Raw genomic sequence first — 18,702 nt, forward strand, 5'->3', positions numbered from 1 at the left:
CCTCTCACTCAGCTCCTCTTTTCTCCTCCAGTTAATCGACTAAGGGATATTAGGCCACCATAAAAGACAGTGTTTCTGTTATGTGTTCTATTGAACTATGTTTGTAATTGAAGGATTTGAGAATTATTTTATTGAAAACCTTTAGAGAGAGCCCATGCCATGGGGGAAAATGTATTTATTCTGAGATTGAAATTTGAGTTGTTGGTATGTGCTTTTAATAGTTTAAGATTTGATGGTGCGGTACGTGCAAAACAAAACAATTACTGTAATCATAAATATAATTATAACACCTTTATTAGACACATAACTTAACAGTAAATTGGGGGTTTTCTCATAGATACTCTTCTGTATGGAATGCCACTGTTTACATTTACAAACAAAATACAATTAGCTTTGCTATTATATAATTTAAACATACTTATAGCATTTTCTTTTATAAAGTAAGCTACTCTTTTTTATATATTTTCTGATAAAGTGTCATGACAATGAGCTTGTAATTAGCAAATATACTTTAACAAAATTATAAACGGCAACATGCAACAATTTCAAAAGATTTTACTGAGTTACAGTTCATATGAGGAAATCAGTCAATTGAAATAACTTCATTAGGTCCTAATCTATGGATTTCACATGACTGGGAATACACATATGCATTTGTTGGTCACAGATACCTTAAAAAAAAAAACGATAAAATGCAATTGTGTTCGTTGTCCGTAGCTTATGCCTGCCCCATACCATAACCCCACCACCACCATCGGGCACTCTGTTCACAACGTTCAGCAAACCGCTCGCCCACACGACGCCATAAATGTTATCTGTGGTTGTAAGGCTGGTTGGACCCACTGCCAAATTCTCTAAAACGACGTTGGAGGCGGCTTATGGTAGAGAAATGAACATTCAATTCTCTGGCAACAGCTCTGGTGGACATTCCTGCAGTCAGCATGCCAATTGCACGCTCCCTCAAAACTTGAGACATTTGTGGCATTGTGTTGTGTGACAAAACTGCACATTTTAGAGTGGCCTTTTGGTGGATGGATTATCTTGGCAAAGGAAAAATGCTCACTAACCGGGCTGTAAACAAATTTGTGCACTCAAATTTTGAGAAATAAGCTTTTTGTGCGCATGTAAAATTTTGGGGATCTTTTATTTCAGCTTATGAAACATACCAACACTTTACATGTTTCGTTTATATTTTTATTCAGTGTATGTGCCCTTATAACCTAAATAGAGTATTTATAGATCTATTATATATATATTATATTATTATAGTTATCAAAACATCTTGCCAAATCTCAATAATCTATAAAAACAAAACACAAGTGTTGTTTTGGCTCAATGTCTAAYGCCGGGATTCAATCCGATCACCGATTTGAACAATGCGTCATTTTAAACATAATTTCCAGTTAAACTGACATATGCCACGTTTATGGTGAATCTCCGTGAACGCAGACACATTGCCTTAAAAAAAAAAGTTCATAAGCGTACAAAGCGCGATTGGATTGAATCCTCGGCTAAAAAGTGGGAGGTTTGTCAAACAGTGATTCCACGGTGAACACAAACACATGTTGTCAGTAGGAGGGAGGGAAGGCAGACGCTAATTTAGCCAGTCACAGGTCACATGCTTCATCCTGTGAAATCTGTTACTTTGACTCCATCAGATGTGTTGTTGTCTTAATCTACACGTTGGACCTGGCAGTGTAGTGCATTTCCAACCATATATAATGTTCAACAACATTGTAATGTCTGCCACATAAACTTTGGAGATGGTCGCCAAAAAAGGCTGGCAGCTGCACCATTTCAGTTGTATGTACAGTAGCTGTCAAAAGTTTGTTACACACCTACTCATTCAAGGGTTTTCCTTTCATTTTTACTATTTTCTACATTGTAGAATAATAGTGAAGACAACAAAAACTATGAAATAACACATATGGAATCATGTAGTAACCAAAAAAGTGTTYAACACATCTAAATACATTTTATATTTGAGATTCTTCAAATTAGCCACCCTTTGCCTTAATGACAGCTTTGGACACTCTTGGCATTTTCTCAACCAGCTTCATGAGGTAGTCACCCGGAATGCATTTCAATTAACAGGTGTGAATTTCTTTCCTCCTTAATGCGTTTGAGCCAATCAATTGTGTTGTGACAAGGTAGGGGTGGGATACAGAAGATAGCCCTATTTGGTAAAAGACCAAGTCAAAGAGAAACGACAGTCCATCATTATTTTAAGACATGAAGGTCAGTCAGTCAATCCGGAAAATTTCAAGAACTTTGAAAGTTTCTTCAAGTGCATTCGCAAAAACCATCAAGCGCCATGATGAAACTGGCTCTGATGAGAACCGCTGTAATGATGTGCACTGAGAGTCGGGAAGCAAGAGCAGGGAGTGAGTGTTTTAATAAATTAACACAACATAATACAAAACAAGAAACACGAACAACGCACAGACATGACACAGAAACAATGACGCCTGGGGAAGGAGCCAAAGGGAGTGACATATATAGGGAAGGAGCCAAAGGGAGTGACATATATAGGGAAGGAGCCAAAGGGAGTGACATATATAGGGAAGGAACCAAAGGGAGTGACATATATAGGGAAGGAGCCAAAGGGAGTGACATATATAGGGAAGGAAACCAAAGGGAGGGACATATATAGGGAAGGAACCAAAGGGGGGACATATATAGGGAAGGAGCCAAAGGGAGTGACATATATAGGGAAGGAACCAAAGGGAGGGACATATATAGGGAAGGAACCAAAGGGAGTGACATATATAGCGAAGGAACCAAAGGGTGTGACATATATAGGGAAGGAACCAAAGGGAGTGACATATATAGGGAAGGAACCAAAGGGAGTGACATATATAGGGAAGGAACCAAAGGGAGGGACATATATAGGGAAGGAACCAAAGGGAGGGACATATATAGGGAAGGAACCAAAGGGAGTGACATATATAGGGCAGGTAACCAAGGAGGTGATGGAGTCCAAGTGAGTGTCATAATGCGCTGTTGCGCGTAACGATGGTAACAGGTGTGCCCCATAACGAGCAGCCTGGTGACCTAGAGGCCGGCGAGGGAGCACACGTGACAACCGCCACAGGAAAGGAATACCAGAGTTACCTCTGCTGCAGAGGATAAGTTCATTAGAGTTAATTGCACCTCAGATTGCAGCCCAAATAAATGCTTCACAGAGTTCAAGTAACAGACACATCTCACATCAACTGTTCAGAGGAGACTGTGTGAATCAGGCCTTCATGGTCGAATTGCTGAAAGAAACCACTACTAAAGGACACCAATAAGATGAAGAGACTTGGTCGGTCAAGAAACATGAGCAATGGACATTAGACCGGTGGAAATCTGTCCTTTCATCTGATGAGTCCTTTTTTGAGATTTTTGGGTCTCTTCCCAGTGTCTTTGTGAGATGCAGAGTAGGTGAACGAATGATCTCCGTATGTGTGGTTCCCACGCGTGAAGCATGGAAGAGGAGGTGTGATGTTGTGGGGTGCTTTGCTGGTGACACTGTCTGTGATTTATTTTGAATTCAAAGCACACTTAACCAGCATGGCTACCACAGCATTCTGCAGCGATACGCCATCTCATCTGGTTTGCGCTTAGTGGGACTATCATTTGTTTTTCACCAGGACAGATGACTCAAACACACCTTCAGCCTATGTAAAGGCTATTTGACCAAGAAGGAGAGTGATGGAGTGCTGCATTAGATGACCTGGCCTCCACAATCACCAGACCTCAACCCAAATAAGATGGTTTGGGATGAGTTGGACCGCAGAGTGAAGGAAAAGCAGCCAACAAGTGCTCAGTATATGTGGGAACTCCTTCAAGACTGTTGGAAAAGCATTCCAGGTGAAGCTGGTTGAGAGAATGCCAAGAGTATGCAAAGTCATCAAGGCAAAGGGTGGCTTCTTTAAAGAATATAAAATATATTTTTATTTACTTAACACTTTTTTGGATACTACATGATTCCATATGTGTTATTATCATAGTGTTGATGTCTTCACTTTTATTCTACAATGTAGAAAATAGAAAGAAATAAAGAAAAACCTTTTAATGTGTAGGTGTGTCCAAACTTTTGACTGGTACTGCATATCTGTATAAAATAGTTGACATATACTCATAAGTACTAAAGTACACGTTGGTATGAATTACATAATTGGCAAGAAGAAGAAGAAGAAGGAAGGATAAAGTGGCTGTGCAAGGCTGAAGCATATCTATATAGAAATCCTTTATAACACACTGTATCGTGGTCTGAGTAGAGCATGAAGAAAAGTACAAATTGACGTTGAGTGAAAAGTTAGGTGGGTGGCATCCTAAATGGCACCCTATTCCCTATGCAGTGCACTCCTTTTGACCAGGGCTCATAGGTCCCTAGTGCACTGCATAGGGAATAGGGTGCCAATTCGGGCAAAGACTTAGTAAATCAATTAAGACAGTGAGTTGGTTGTTTTATGTGGTCTCTTTCTTCTCCTTCTGGGCAGAACGTCGGATCTTCATCTCAGTCAGCTGGATGTAACGGAGAACGTTGGTGTCTGGAATATAAAGACAGGGGGYAAAAAAGGATGTTTTGGGAAAATAAACATCAACTGATTCATAAATGTTGATTAAAACCTCTGGGTTGTTCGGGTGAACTGTTGCCAGTTGAGTTATAGGTTTTAAATCTATCAATCTGGTTGGGGCCAAAATGCCAGTCTTCCATCCAATTGCTTTGCTGACATCCTGTTAAACTTGAAGTCACTGTCAAATGAATGCCATTCTCAATTCCATTTTAATTATTGGTTGCCTCAACAGAATGTACCTGTCTCAACTGTACCTCTGGAGAAAATAAATACGCTTTTTTTTTCTCGATTCCAAAGAAACAAATCCATTTTTTTCAAAATGGTGTATCAAATTGAATAATATGTGAAATGTGCATAGGGTTAGCAGACTAGGCAGCCTAACCCTCACCTGCTGGCTGCTGTTTGTGGGACTCCTTGAGGTAGTGTAGAGCCTTGTGGAAGTCTCCTAGGTGATAGTAGGCCACCCCAGAGCGYTACAGAGCCTTGAAGTGGTCCCCTTCCTTACGCAGCACCTTCAGACAATACTCCTTCACACGCTCATAGTTGACCAGCTCCATCTGCAACAGGCACGCTGGGAGGAAAGAGAGGCACAGTGGCGTGTATTCATGGATGCCAAGGGAAGCCAGGCTCCCCCCCACCCCCACTAAAAAAATCGACCAATCTTTTTTTCTTTTTTTTTACATACAAAATTATGTATTTTATCTGTCTGTGTTTCATAAATGTCCATCAATTCGCAAGAGGCTAAATGTATGTCACTGGAGAAAGCATCTGAACGAAACAGGGTCCCTGCTTTATCAGTGTGTGTAGCTCATCTATCTGATGCTGTCTGGTCAAAAAGAGGATGACACTGTTGTCGCCCGTAGCATTGAATGCGAGGGAAGCCAGGGAGCATTTGGCCTCCCTCGATAAAAAACATATCTAAAATAATTGTCACGTTCCTGACCTTATTTCCTTTGTTTTGTCTTTATTTAGTTGGTCAGGACGTGAGCTGGGTGGGTATAGTCTATGTTATGTGTTTCTATGTTTAGGGTTGTCATTTGGCCTGATATGGTTCTCAATCAGAGGCAGGTGTTTTGCATTGTCTCTGATAGGGAACCATATTTAGGTTGCCTGTTTTCACTYTTGGTTTGTGGGTGATTGTTCCTGTTCGTGCGTTCATGTGTTCTATGTTCWCTAGTTCAGGACTGTAGCTTCGTTGGTTTTCGTCTGTTTATTGTTTTTGTTCATATTGAAAAAGTATTCCAATAAATATGGAAACGTACCACGCTGCGCTTTGGTCCTCCTCTCTTTCCACCGACGAAAGTCATTACAATAATAGCCAATCAGCTTTGAGCTAAACTGAGTGAGCTCAGCTGTGAATGGTCCTGACGCACCAAAAAAAATTATCAAGGGAAGCCAGTTTGGATTTGGCTTCACACCAACGACATCACATCAAAAGCCAAACACAATTTACAGAAAACTATTTTAATTGCTCTCCGGTGGATAGTTAGCTAGCTAAAATTGGCCCTTTCCCAAATCAGCCATGGGTGGAGATAGGGATTTGGACTTGTGGTTTTACTTAATTATTTGTACTGGCCAATGATTATAACGGTGATTCTGATCCAACCATAAATTAATACATTGTGTCCCTGGCCTGAGAGGATGGAAATTCAACATGTTAACTAGCTAGCCTGGCGCATTGTTTCCCATGAAAGGAAATTACTCACTGGTCACCCCCAAAGCCAATTCTTCCTTTGGCCGCCTCTCCTTCCAGTTCTCTGCTGCCAATGACTGGAACGAACTGCAAAAATCACTGAAGCTGGAGACTCTTACCTCCCTCACTAGCTTGAAGCACCAGCTGTCAGAGCAGCTCACAGATCACTGCACCTGTACATAGCTCATCTGTAAATAGCCCATCCAATCTTCCTCATCCCCATACTGTATTTATTTATTTATTTATTTATCTTGCTCCTTTGCACCCCAGTATCTCAACTTGCACATTCATCTTCTGCACATCCTACCATTCCAGTGTTTAATTGCTATATTGTAATTACTTTGCCACCATGGCCTATTTATTGCCTTACCTCTCTTATCCTACCTCATTTGCACATGCTGTATATAGATTTTTCTAGTGTATTAATGGTTTGTATGTTTTGTTTATTCCATGTGTAACTCTGTGTTGTTGTATGTGTCAAAGCAAAGCAGTTCATCTTGGCCAGGTCGCAGTTGCAAATGAGAACTTGTTCTCAACTAGCCTACCTGGTTGAATAAAGGTTAAATAAATAAATAAATAATTAGGCTAGAGTGCAAGCATTTTAGCCAGGTAGCCTAGGACAACAACAACTAAAAGTGTGTACTGGTGACAGAGTCATAGACCGTTTAGGCAACATGAAAGAAGAGGATGGCATTGGCTTTTCTCTACAAGTAGGGTGAGTCAACGTGTGTTTTCTACTTGCACACACACACGCACACACACACACACACACACACACACACACACACACGCACGCACGCACGCACGCACGCACACACACACACACACAGAAATGAGTAACATGGACAGCCACATATTTAGCTTATGTTGATTGGACTAAATAGTTTTTTGGTATCTTTTAGTTGTCACTGTATTAGACTAAGCAGAGATGATTTGATGATGTTTAAATGGTGCTGGAATAGCGGAGGAAGCTCCTGTTTTCTTTGTGACTTCCTGTAACTCTCCATGGTTCTAAATCAATAGTTGTTTTCGTGGTTCCGAAAGCATTACCTTCCTAGACCATGCTGTAGGTCATGTAACTGTTTGTTACATGCAGTATGTTTGGTGGACTTCACCAGACAGATGTTGCTCTCCGGTTTGGTGATGAAAATAAAGTGTGGTTGAATTTATTCTGCCACTGTGTCTTCTTATTGTCTCGGCCTTAGGCCTATACAATGCCTTCGGAAAGCACTCAGGCCCCTTGACTTTTTCCACATTTTGTTACGTTACAGCCTTATTCTAAAATGTATTAAATAAATAAAAATCCTCAGCAATCTAAACACAATACCCCATAATGACATCACAATACCCCATAATGACAAAGTGAAAACAGGTTTTTAGACAGTTTTGCAAATGTATTAAATAAACTACTTAAATACCGTATTTACATAAGTATTCAGACCCTTTGCTATGACACTCGAAATTGAGCTCAGGTGCATCCTGCTTCCATTGATCATCCTGGAGATGTTTCTACAACTTGATTGGAGTCCAGCTGTGGTAAATTCAATTGATTGGACCTGATTTGGAAAGGCACACACCTGTCTATATTAGGTCCCACAGTTGACAGTGCATGTCAGAGCAAAAACCAAGCCATGAGGTCGAAGGAATTGTCCATAGAGCTCCGAGACAGGATTGTGTTGAGGCACAGACCTGGGAAAGCGTACCAAGACATTTCTGCAGCATTGAAGGGCCCCAAGAACACAGTGGCCTCCATCAATCTTAAATGGAAGAAGTTTGTCACCACCAAGACTCTTCCTAGAGCTGGACACCCAGCCAAACTGAGCAATCTGGGGAGAAGGGCCTTGGTCAGGGAGGTGAAAAATAATCAGATCAACTCCAGAGTTCCTCTGTGGAGATGGGAGAACCTTCCAGAAGGACAACCATCTCTGCAGCACTCCACCAATCAGGCCTTTATGGTAGAGTGGCCAGACGGAAGCCACTCGTCAGTTAAAGGCACATGTCAGCCCGCTTGGAGTTTTGCCAAAATCTGACCATGAGAAACAAGATTCTCTGGTCTGATGAAACCAAGATTTTACTCTTTGGCCTGAATGCCAAGCGTCACGTCCGGAGGAAACCTGGCACCATCCCTACGGTGAAGCATGATGGTGGGAGCATCATGCTGCAGGGATGTTTTTCAGCGGCAGGGACTGGGAGACTAGTCAGGATCGAGGGAAAGATGAACGGAGCAAAGTACAGAGAGATCCTTGATGAAAACCTGCTCTAGAGTGCTCCGTTTTTTATTTTATTTTATAAATTAGCAAAAAAAATCTAAAAACCTGTTTTCGCTTTGTCATGGGGTATTGTGTGTAGATTGATGACGGAAAAAAACAATGTAATCAATTTTAGAAGAAGGCTGTAAGGTAACAAAATGTGGAAAAAGTCAAATGGTCTGAATACTTTGTTTATCACAGTGGCAAGGCATATGAACTAACAGGTTATAGAGCAAACAACGCAATTATCACAACACATAATATGTAATATGTCTTTTTTTTTTCCCGGGCTTGACTTTTCCCGGTGATGTCACCCACCCATCACTACAGAATTATTAAAACAATTCATTTGAATTTGGCGAAACAGGAATTAGATGTGAATGGCTACAGACAGTATAAAAATAAATGTCAATGTGTCAATCTTCATGCCTAAAAGTTGACAGCAGGTTTAGTACAATTCTAAGTAGAGGCATTTGGAAATGCTGGCAGGTGACTGGTGAATATCAGCTGCATATTCAGAGATTATTTTCTCAGCCACGTTTAAACGTTAGAATAGGGCTACAATGAATCATGGCGGTGTGGACAATGGACATAATGATGGTGGTTATCATAATGATGAAGATGATGATGATGATGATGATGATGATGATGATGATGATGATGATGATGATGATGATGATATAGAGCAGTAATAAACCATTAGATCTGCAGTCTGTAATATGTGGGGCGACATCGAACCCCGATGTCCTTATCTAAGACAATAGAACAATTACGTAACGATGATCACATACCTGCCAGACTGTTGTAACACTCCAACTCGGCGTTCTCCATGGCACCTTTCTGCTCGTCCGTCAGGCTGTCTGATTTGGTCATAGTAGGCAGCACCGAGGAAGGAGACTTAGAGCTGGCTTCAGGGTCTCCCAGCACCCGGCACAACCCCTTCATCTCTAATAAAGCACGGTGGTACTTGCCAATCGCCTCCCGGTACTTTTTATCCTTGTAACACTGTGTGCCTTGCGTCTTGAAGTCAATGGCGCGCTTCACAACGTCCGCGGGTTCGGACCGTTCAGAATTAGGCGGTTTGACAGCGGAGCTGGTGTGCTGGTGCTGCCGACCGCCGTGCTGCTGGTATCGGGCATCCCTGGGTCGGTTACCGGGAGGCTGAGCACACTGTTGCAGCTTCGGGGTACCACTGATGTTGAGGCCGCCCGTTACCGTGACACCATCCACTCTAGAGATGCCATCATACCCAGTCTGGTTTACACTCATCTTCTCGATAATAAATTAGACTACTTATTCGACGCGCTTTACACTCAAATGATAGCCAAGTCGACACAACGTCTGTCTGGTTATTCTAGGGGAAATATATAGATTCAGTCCTGCATCGTGCACCGGTTGTCTTCACTGTTTTCGTGCATCCCCTGTTTTCTACTTGTGGCGCAAAGTAGTCTGGCGCTAGGCAACACTGGTGCCCGCCTGTGACAGCTCGCACGCACGTTACAAGCCTGTATCTTTTATTTTCCAGTCTTCTGGTGACGGTGGAATCGGTCGTGCGTGCATCCGAATCTTCTTTTCCTCATATAATCATGATTCTAGAATCTCTGCCATGGATTTCTTTCGACAAAAGCCTGATGCGTGGCGCATCTCGCTTCTTCTGTAGTCTGTAGCCTACCTCAAAAGAAGAAATGCAGCAACCAGATAATGAATGCCGATAACAAGCTATGCCTGGCGTTTGTGTGTTCAGCAACCTGTTCCCTATAAAATAAAATAAAAGTCTGATATATTGCGCTCATATGTGCGCAGAGGCAGTGTAGATTTGTGGTGCGCGCTCCGTGGTCCCATGAGGACCATGATGTCATCCCGAACAGTCACTTAGGGCAGGGTTTCCCAAACTCGCCCCCCCCCCCCGGACTTAGAAGGCAGTTGTTAACCCAGTGATACTATCACTGCAGGCTGATGGTCAAGCTACTGTGATATAGGCAGATTTATATCCAGGACGTGGTCATACAGGTTTCGTTTTGTATTATTATTTAGTCTAGGCTACTATTCAGATTCAGCACCACACCCATGGACATTGCAGTGCAAATAAATATCCCCGCATAGACACTGACCACTGAAGTGCAGCTGTTAGGGTGTGTCTAGAAGTTTCTGCCACTGGGCTGGAATGAATCCCAGATGAGATGTAAAAGCTGAAGTAAATGTCACTCGGTCACTCGGTCACTAAGGTCCGCAGTCTGACTTGTAATTATAGACTATAGGCCATATGGTGCTCAGACACACCCTGTCATTCCAGGGCTTTTCCCAATATCCCATTAACTGCATGACTCAGATAAGCCTATAACAGTGACGTTCGGTGACGTTTCAGACGAGGGAGGACGATACATTATTTTTTATGAGCATGGCCTTATTTCTATTACAGCATAATGGATGACTGTCATTCATATTCCATTCAACCAGTTCAATGTAACAGTGACAGGTTTAGGTTACTGTCATTCTTTATTCCATTCATCCAGCTCAATGTAACAGTGAAAGGTTTAGGCTACTACCTGATTCTAGAATGTTCCCTGTACCCATCATGAGGTTGCTACAACCTAGACTATGAATGAACGTTTACATCGTAGGTGCACACAGGTCGAGAGAAATTTGAGTAATCAAGGTGACAGACATTGACACACATTCAATACCGCCTTGCACAACCTTGCCTGCATCTATCTGATCCAAGGATGTAATCATTAGCACAACAGTTGCAAATGAGAGTTTCTATTGGACACATTTAGGAATATTTATCCTTATTTTGTTCCCTTTGCTTCTGTTTAAAGAAACATTTTTCAACAGAATCGGTTGAATGAATACACCCCTGATCACACGTAAACACAGTTCACTTTCATAGCAGCCACATACAAACAGCATGATCCCTTTTGCTCGTTGTATAATTCCTCCTCACATCTATGCTCTCTCGTCCTCCTCACCTTTTCTCTTTGCTTTGTGGACTTCAGTGCACAACACATCAGCTGTCTGTGGCCAGGAAAAAAAAACTTTCCAAGCCAAACCTTCAGATCATAACATGTAACCACAAACTATATCGTTGTCACCATATTAGCTAATGTCATAGTCAACATAGCTACTATGTGGCAATACATTTATAAAAACCAAAAGCTTACCTTGACTTGGAAGAGTTCCAGTGTCGGATAGCCATAGACAGTTAGGTAACATAGCATCACTCTGTTTGAGCCAGGTGTTTGATTATAAATATAGCTAACTCTGTCTGTCTGTCTGTCTGTCTGTCTGTCTGTCTGTCTGTCTGTCTGTCTGTCTGTCTGTCTGTCTGTCTATTTTTGAAGAAATTTATTTGTTCAAAACTGTTAAACTATTGTRTTTCTCTTTGAGTCAACTACTCACCACATTTTATGCACTGCAGTGCTAGCTASCTGTAGCTTATGCTTTCAGAACTAGATTCATTCTCTGATCCTTTGATTGGGTGGACAACATGTCAGTTCATGCTGCAAGAACTCTGCTAGGTTGGAGAACGTCCTCCGGAAGTTGTCATTATTACTGTGTAAGTCTATGGAAGGGGGYTGAGAACCATGAGCCTCCTAGGTTTTGCATTGAAGTCAATGTACCCAGAAGAGGATGGAAGCTAGCTGTCCTCCGGCTACACCACGGTATTACCCGACAGAGTGCTGCTGAGGCTACTGTAGACCTTCAGTGCAAAACAGTGTGTTGTAATCAATTATTTGGTGACGTGAATATATTTAGTATACTTTTATCTAACAAGSATAACTTTTTAATGTTTCCCTATTTTTATTTTTTATGAAATTCACTGAGGAAGATGGTCCTCCCCTTCCTCCTCTGAGGAGCCTCCACTGGCCTATAATTTAGCAGCATATCAATAAAGTTCATGCTTATTTTACTCCAATGTTTGTAAACAATGTAAACAAATAATTTATAATTTTGATTTCATGGGTGATCAGTCCTTGCATCCACAGCTCTGTCCTTGAATTTGAGAGCGGTAACATTTCTCTAGGCCCATCCCTCAGCTTTCTAACAAAACAAAGATGGGATGACCACTTTGTTATTGTTTAAATTAAGGATTGTAGCTTTAAATGGATAGTTGTTGGCTCAATGACTAGAAGTCTATGGGAACACACACACACAAAGGGGGCCATTTCCTGTGACACAGATTAAGCATAAAATAACTAAATTGGTTTCATGGAGGACTGACTTTAATTGTCAGGATGACCACACAATTTATTTTAATAATGAGCCAAATCTATTGGTTTTCTGCCCAAAGTTGCAAATTAAATGTTGTGATCTATTTAATTAACACAAGAGACCAGCAAAATTGATCAAATAATGTGATGGTATAGTAGCAACAGCGGCATCTAGTGGTCAAAACTTGGTACTATCACACATACTTTACGGTAAATAATGCAAGCAAACGTCAATGACTAATTTCTCTGAACAGGGGAGAAAAACATCACCAGATTCACAGGGAATACCTTTATTTATTTTATTTAACCCATTTAAACAGGGAGTCACATTGAGATTAAACATCTCTTGTACAAGAGAGCCATGTACACATTACAATAAAAACAGGATATTAAAACATACACGTGTATAAAACAATATAATTCAGCACAATAAACAAAAATAAACATTTAATAAAACCAATCACATTCAACTACATAGAGGTCCTCAGTCAATCATGTAAACTTCCTGAGTGGCACCAGTACATCTAACTGCAGTGAACTCTGCATATTGTTAAACAAATTAGGGGCAAAAAAAAACGAAATGCTGATTTTCCCAAATCTGTGTAGACTAAAGGGATCTCTAGTGTTATCCACTCCTGTGAACAGGTTTGGTAACTTATTGATTCTTATCTTAATTAACGAAGTTATATATGAAGGGAGTTTCTGTCAYATTGCTTTGTAAATAAATKCAAGAGAATGCAGCTCTCTTCTTACAGACAGTGAGGTTCATCCCACATTTATATACAGACTACAATGATGAGTCCTAAAATTGTCCTCTGTGATAAAACGTATTGCGTAATGGTAGACTGCGTCCAATGGTTTTAAAACAGAAGTTGCCGCGTGTACGGTAACAATATCACCAAAATRCAATACAGGGAGAAGCTTTGTTTGAACAATCTTTCTCCTATTTTTAATACTAAGGCCTGATTTATTTCGATATAAAAAAAACTATCTTTGATCTTAGCTTCTTAGTCAGATTTTTTTATATGCGTTACGAAGGACAACGTGTCATCAATCCAGACACCCAGGTACTTATATTGAGAAACAAGCTCAATTTGGGCTCCATTTATAGCGCAAATATGCAGATCCTACAGGGTCAACATTTCATGACCTAGAGAGCAGCATGAGCTTGGTTTTACTTGTATTTAACACTAGTTTAAGATCTGTACGTGATTTCTGAATTTAATCAAAGTCATGCTGATGTACACGAATGGCCTMCTGCACTGAGGGTTAGGGTCAGCCCTAACCCTAACCATTACCCTAACACTAACCCTAACCCTGAGGTGGCACGGGAACACAAAACGGTGTCATCTGCATAGAGATGAATGTTACAAGTATTAGCAGTGTTTCCTACGTCATTAATATACAAGGTGAACAACAATGGACCCAAAATCAAACCCTGAGGAACACCTTTTTGAATCTCAAGAAATTCTGATGTAACCCCATCTATCATCTATCAAGATGGCCTGAGTTCMGTCACTCAGATAATTCAGATTTAACCCCATCTATCCAGATGGCCTGAGTTCTGTCACTCAGATAATTCTGATTTAACCCCATCTATCAAGATAGCCTGACTTCTGTCACTCAGATCATTCTGATTTAACCCCATCTATCAAGATGGCCTGCAGTTCTGTCACTAAGATAATTCAGGTTTAACCTCATCTATCAAGATGGCCTGTGTTCTGTCGCTAAGATAACTCAGATTTAACCCCATCTATCAAGATGGCCTGAGTTCTGTCACTCAGATAACTCAGATTTTAACCCCATCTATCAAGATAGCCTGACTTCTGTCACTCAGATAATTCTGATTTAACCCCATCTATCAAGATGGCCTGAGTTCTGTCACTAAGATAATTCAGGTTTAACCTCATCTATCAAGATGGCCTGAGTTCTGTCGCTAAGATAACTCAGATTTAACCCCATCTATCAAGATGGCCTGAGTTCTGTCACTCAGATAATTCTGAAACCATAAATAGGCTGTATATATCTATATATACTGCTAGCGGTCATCAGCTAACCTTTAGCTTGGAAAACTCTCGCCAGTTTGCACAACGCGATTCATAACCGGACCTATTTTCTCTCCATATCCCTGGATTCCCACCGCAAGCTCTGAACCTTTCCACCTGGATCATAGCAGCTAGCTAGCTGCAATCCGAGTGTCTACTCCTGGCTAACGTCTCTGTCCCGAAGCAAGCACCAATTAGCCTGGAGCTAGCCCATGCTAGGCCCATCTCCCGGCTAGCTGAAGAGTTCCATTAGCCACTCCTGGGCTACAATACCTCTTTTGCCAATTGGCCTGGACCCATTTTACTGCCGGTGCGGAGCCCCGCCGGTACTTCACGACTGGATTACCAACGTATTCTGCCCGAGGGGGTTATTCAACTGGCCCCTCCGTCGCGACATCCCCTGAATGACCATCTACTAGCCTGCTAGCCGCGGCCCGCTAGCTGTCTAGAGCATATCGGCTGTTAGCTGAATAGGTCCATCGGACAATTTCTTGGCCCACTATACCTATTTTTGCCAATTGGACTGGTKCCCTTTACCACACGGAACCCTACTAATCCATCATGACTGGTCTAGTGACCTAAACGCACGAGGAGGCTCTGCCCGAGGAGGCTATAAACAGACTTCCTCCGTCGCGACGTCCCTCTGAGGCCATTCTGCTAGCTTGCTAGCCCCGGCCCGCTAGCTGTCTGAATTACCGTGTCTCCAACCAGCCTCACTACTCACTGGACCCTTATGATCACTCGGCTACGCATGCCTCTCCTTAATGTCAATATGCCTTGRCCATTYCTGTTCTGGTTAGTGATTATTGTCTTATTTCACTGTAGAGCCTCTAGCCCTGCTCAATATACCTTATCCAACCCTTTAGTTCCACCTCTCACACATGCGATGACATCAGCTGGTTTAAAGTATGTTTCTAGAGACAATATCTCTCTCATCATCACTCAATGCCTAGGTTTACCTCCACTGTATCCACATCCTACCATACCTTTGTCTGTACATTATGCCTTGAGTCTATTCTATCGCGCCCAGAAACCTGCTCCTTTTACTCTCTGTTCCGGACGTACTAGACGACCAGTTCTTATAGCCTTTAGCCGTACCCTTATCCTACTCATCCTCTGTTCCTCTGGTGATGTAGAGGTTAATCCAGGCCCTGCAGTGCCTAGCTCCACTCCTATTCCCCAGGTGCTCTCATTTGTTGACTTCTGTAACCGTAAAAGCCTTGGTCTCATGCATGTTAACAATAGAAACCTCCTCTTTAAGTTTGTTTTATTCACTGCTTTAGCACACTCTGCCAACCCGGATGTCCTAGTCTGAATCCTGGCTCAGGAAGACCACCAAAAACCCTGAAATTACCATCCCTAACTATAAAATTTTCCAACAAGATAGAACTGCCAAAGGGGATGGTGTTGCAATCTACTGCAGAGATAGTCTGCAGAGTTCTGTCATACTATCCAGGTCTGTACCCAAACAATTCGAGCTTCTACTTTTAAAAATGCACCTTTCTAGAAACCAGTCTCTCACCGTTGCCGCTTGCTATAGACCCCCCTCTGCCCCAAGCTGTGCTCTGGACACCATATGTGAATTGATTGCCCCCCATCTATCTTCAGAGCTCGTGCTGCTAGGTGACTTAAACTGGGACATGCTTAACACCCCGGCCATCCTACAATTTAAGCTTGATGCTCTCAATCTCACACAAATGATCAATGAACCTACCAGAACTCAAAGCTGTAAACACYGGCACCCTCATAGATACCATCCTAACCAACTTGCCCTCCAAATACACCTCTGCTGTTTTCAACCAAGATCTCAGCGATCACTGCCTAATTGCCTGCATCCGTAATGGGTCCGCAGTCAAACGACCACCCCTCATCACTGTCAAACGCTCGCTAAAACACTTCAGCGAGCAGGCCTTTCTAATCGACCTGGCCCGGGTATCCTGGAAGGATATCGACCTCATTCCGTCAGTAGAGGATGCCTGGCTATTCTTTAAAAGTGCCTTCCTCACCATCTTAAATAAGCATGCCACATTCAAAAAATGTAGAACCAGGAACAGATATAGCCCTTGGTTCTCTCCAGACCTGACTGCCCTTGACCAGCACAAAAACATTTGTTTTTGTGTTGCTGGCTCCAGGGCATCTATAAGTCTATGCTAGGTAAAGCCCAGACTTATCTCAGCTCACTGGTCACCATAGCAGCAACCACCCGTAGCACGTGCTCCAGCAGGTATATCTCACTGGTCACCCCCAAAGCCAATTCCTCCTTTGGCCGCCTTTCCTTCCAGTTCTCTGCTGCCAATGACTGGAACGAACTGCAAAAATCACTGAAGCTGGAGACACATATCTCCCTCACTAGCTTTAAGCACCAGCTATTTGAGCAGCTAACTGATCGTTGCAGCTGTACATAGTCCATCTGTAAATAACCCACCCAATCTACCTACCTCATCCCCAAACTGTTTTTATTACATACGTGTTATGAGGTCATTTGCCTGTTTGTTTGGCTAGACCACGCGCAATATACGCATTTCTTTGGAAGTTTGCTCTCTGCGCCTGACTCTACACCCACCACTCCTAGAAATAAGTGACACATTTACATTTACATTTAAGTCATTTAGCAGACGCTCTTATCCAGAGCGACTTACAAATTGGTGCATTCACCTTATGATATCCAGTGGAACAACCACTTTACAATAGTGCATCTAACTCTTTTAAGGGGGGGGMGGMGGGGMTAGAAGGATTACTTTATCCTATCCTAGGTATTCCTTAAAGAGGTGGGGTTTCAGGTGTCTCCGGAAGGTCTCCGGAAGGCGGTGATTGACTCCGCTGACCTGGCGTCGTGAGGGAGTATATACACACACTGTATATAGACTTTCTTTTTTTCTATTGTGTTATTGACTGTACGTTTGTTTACTCCATGTGTAACTCTGTGTTGTTTGTTTGTGTCGCACTGCTTTGCTTTATCTTGGCCAGGTCACAGTTGTAAATGAGAACTTGTTCTCAACTAGCCTACCTGGTTAAATAAAGGTGAATAAAAAAAAATKWAAAAATGTATTTTTCTTGCTCCTTGGCACCCCAGTATCTCTACTTGCACATTCATCTTCTGCACATCTACCATTCCAGTGTTTAATTGCTATATTGTAATTACTTCCCCGTCATGGCCTATTTATTGCCTTAACTCCCTTATCTTACCTCATTTGCACATGCTGTATATATACTTTTTTCTACTGTATTATTGACTGTATGTTTGTTTATTCCATGTGTAACTATGTGTTGTTTGTGTCAAACTGCTTTGCTTTATCTTGGCCAGGTTGCAGTTGCAAATGAGAACTTGTTCTCAACTTGCCTACCTGGTTAACTAAAGGTGAATTATTATTATTTTTTAATATCTCAGCCCTACTCTTGATAATTTCTTCAGCAAAACAGAATGATCAACAGTGTTGAACTCCTTTMACAGGTCAATGAACAAGGCAGCACAGATCTTTTTAGCATCCAAGGCAATGACAAGATCATTAACAACTAGCGTGGTTGCTGTGGTAGTACTATGCCCAGGCCTAAACCCTGATTGGTTTATATTACGAATACAATTATCAGATTAAAAGGAACAAAGTTGTACATTAACCAAAGATTCTAGAATCTTAGCTAAACAAGATAGTCTTGAAATGGGGGCGATAGTTGTCAAGATCATTTGTATCCCCKCCCTTATGGAGTGGCAGCAGCACATATGTAGATGTCCATGCTTTTGGAATACTTCCTGATAACAATGTTAAATCAAAAATGTGYGCTACTGAGCCAGCAATAAGGTGTGCTGCACACRTAAGCAYACCAGGATCCAAATGATCAGCCTCTGTGGATTTGTTTTTGTCTCATGTTAACAAAACATCCAGGACTTCTTTATCAGTGAATTTCCCGAAAACTCCTGACCAGCAGTTTTAGTATCATTCA

The 18,702-nt window shown here is 41.9% G+C and overlaps 1 protein-coding gene and 1 long non-coding RNA gene across 2 annotated transcripts; both read right to left on the bottom strand.

Moving 5' to 3' along the window:
* Nucleotides 1–293: 293 nt before the first annotated feature.
* Nucleotides 294–10,334, bottom strand: LOC112071082 (tetratricopeptide repeat protein 9A-like). The gene is given in 3 exon segments (XM_024138548.2): nt 294–4,538; nt 4,954–5,136; nt 9,299–10,334. Coding segments are annotated over 3 exon segments (744 nt in total). The 5' UTR covers nt 9,777–10,334; the 3' UTR covers nt 294–4,455.
* A 3,608-nt stretch (nt 10,335–13,942) lies between these two features.
* On the bottom strand, nt 13,943–18,270 carry LOC139024441 (uncharacterized). Its single transcript, XR_011475758.1, has 3 exons — nt 18,158–18,270; nt 14,456–14,641; nt 13,943–14,188 (listed from the first exon to the last, which is right to left on the bottom strand). It is a non-coding gene; the product is annotated as an uncharacterized lncRNA (long non-coding RNA).
* Between the last annotated feature and the right edge of the window lie 432 nt (nt 18,271–18,702).

Source organism: Salvelinus sp. IW2-2015, unplaced genomic scaffold, assembly GCF_002910315.2.
Source record: "Salvelinus sp. IW2-2015 unplaced genomic scaffold, ASM291031v2 Un_scaffold1511, whole genome shotgun sequence".
NCBI classification, from domain to species: Eukaryota; Metazoa; Chordata; class Actinopteri; order Salmoniformes; family Salmonidae; genus Salvelinus; species Salvelinus sp. IW2-2015.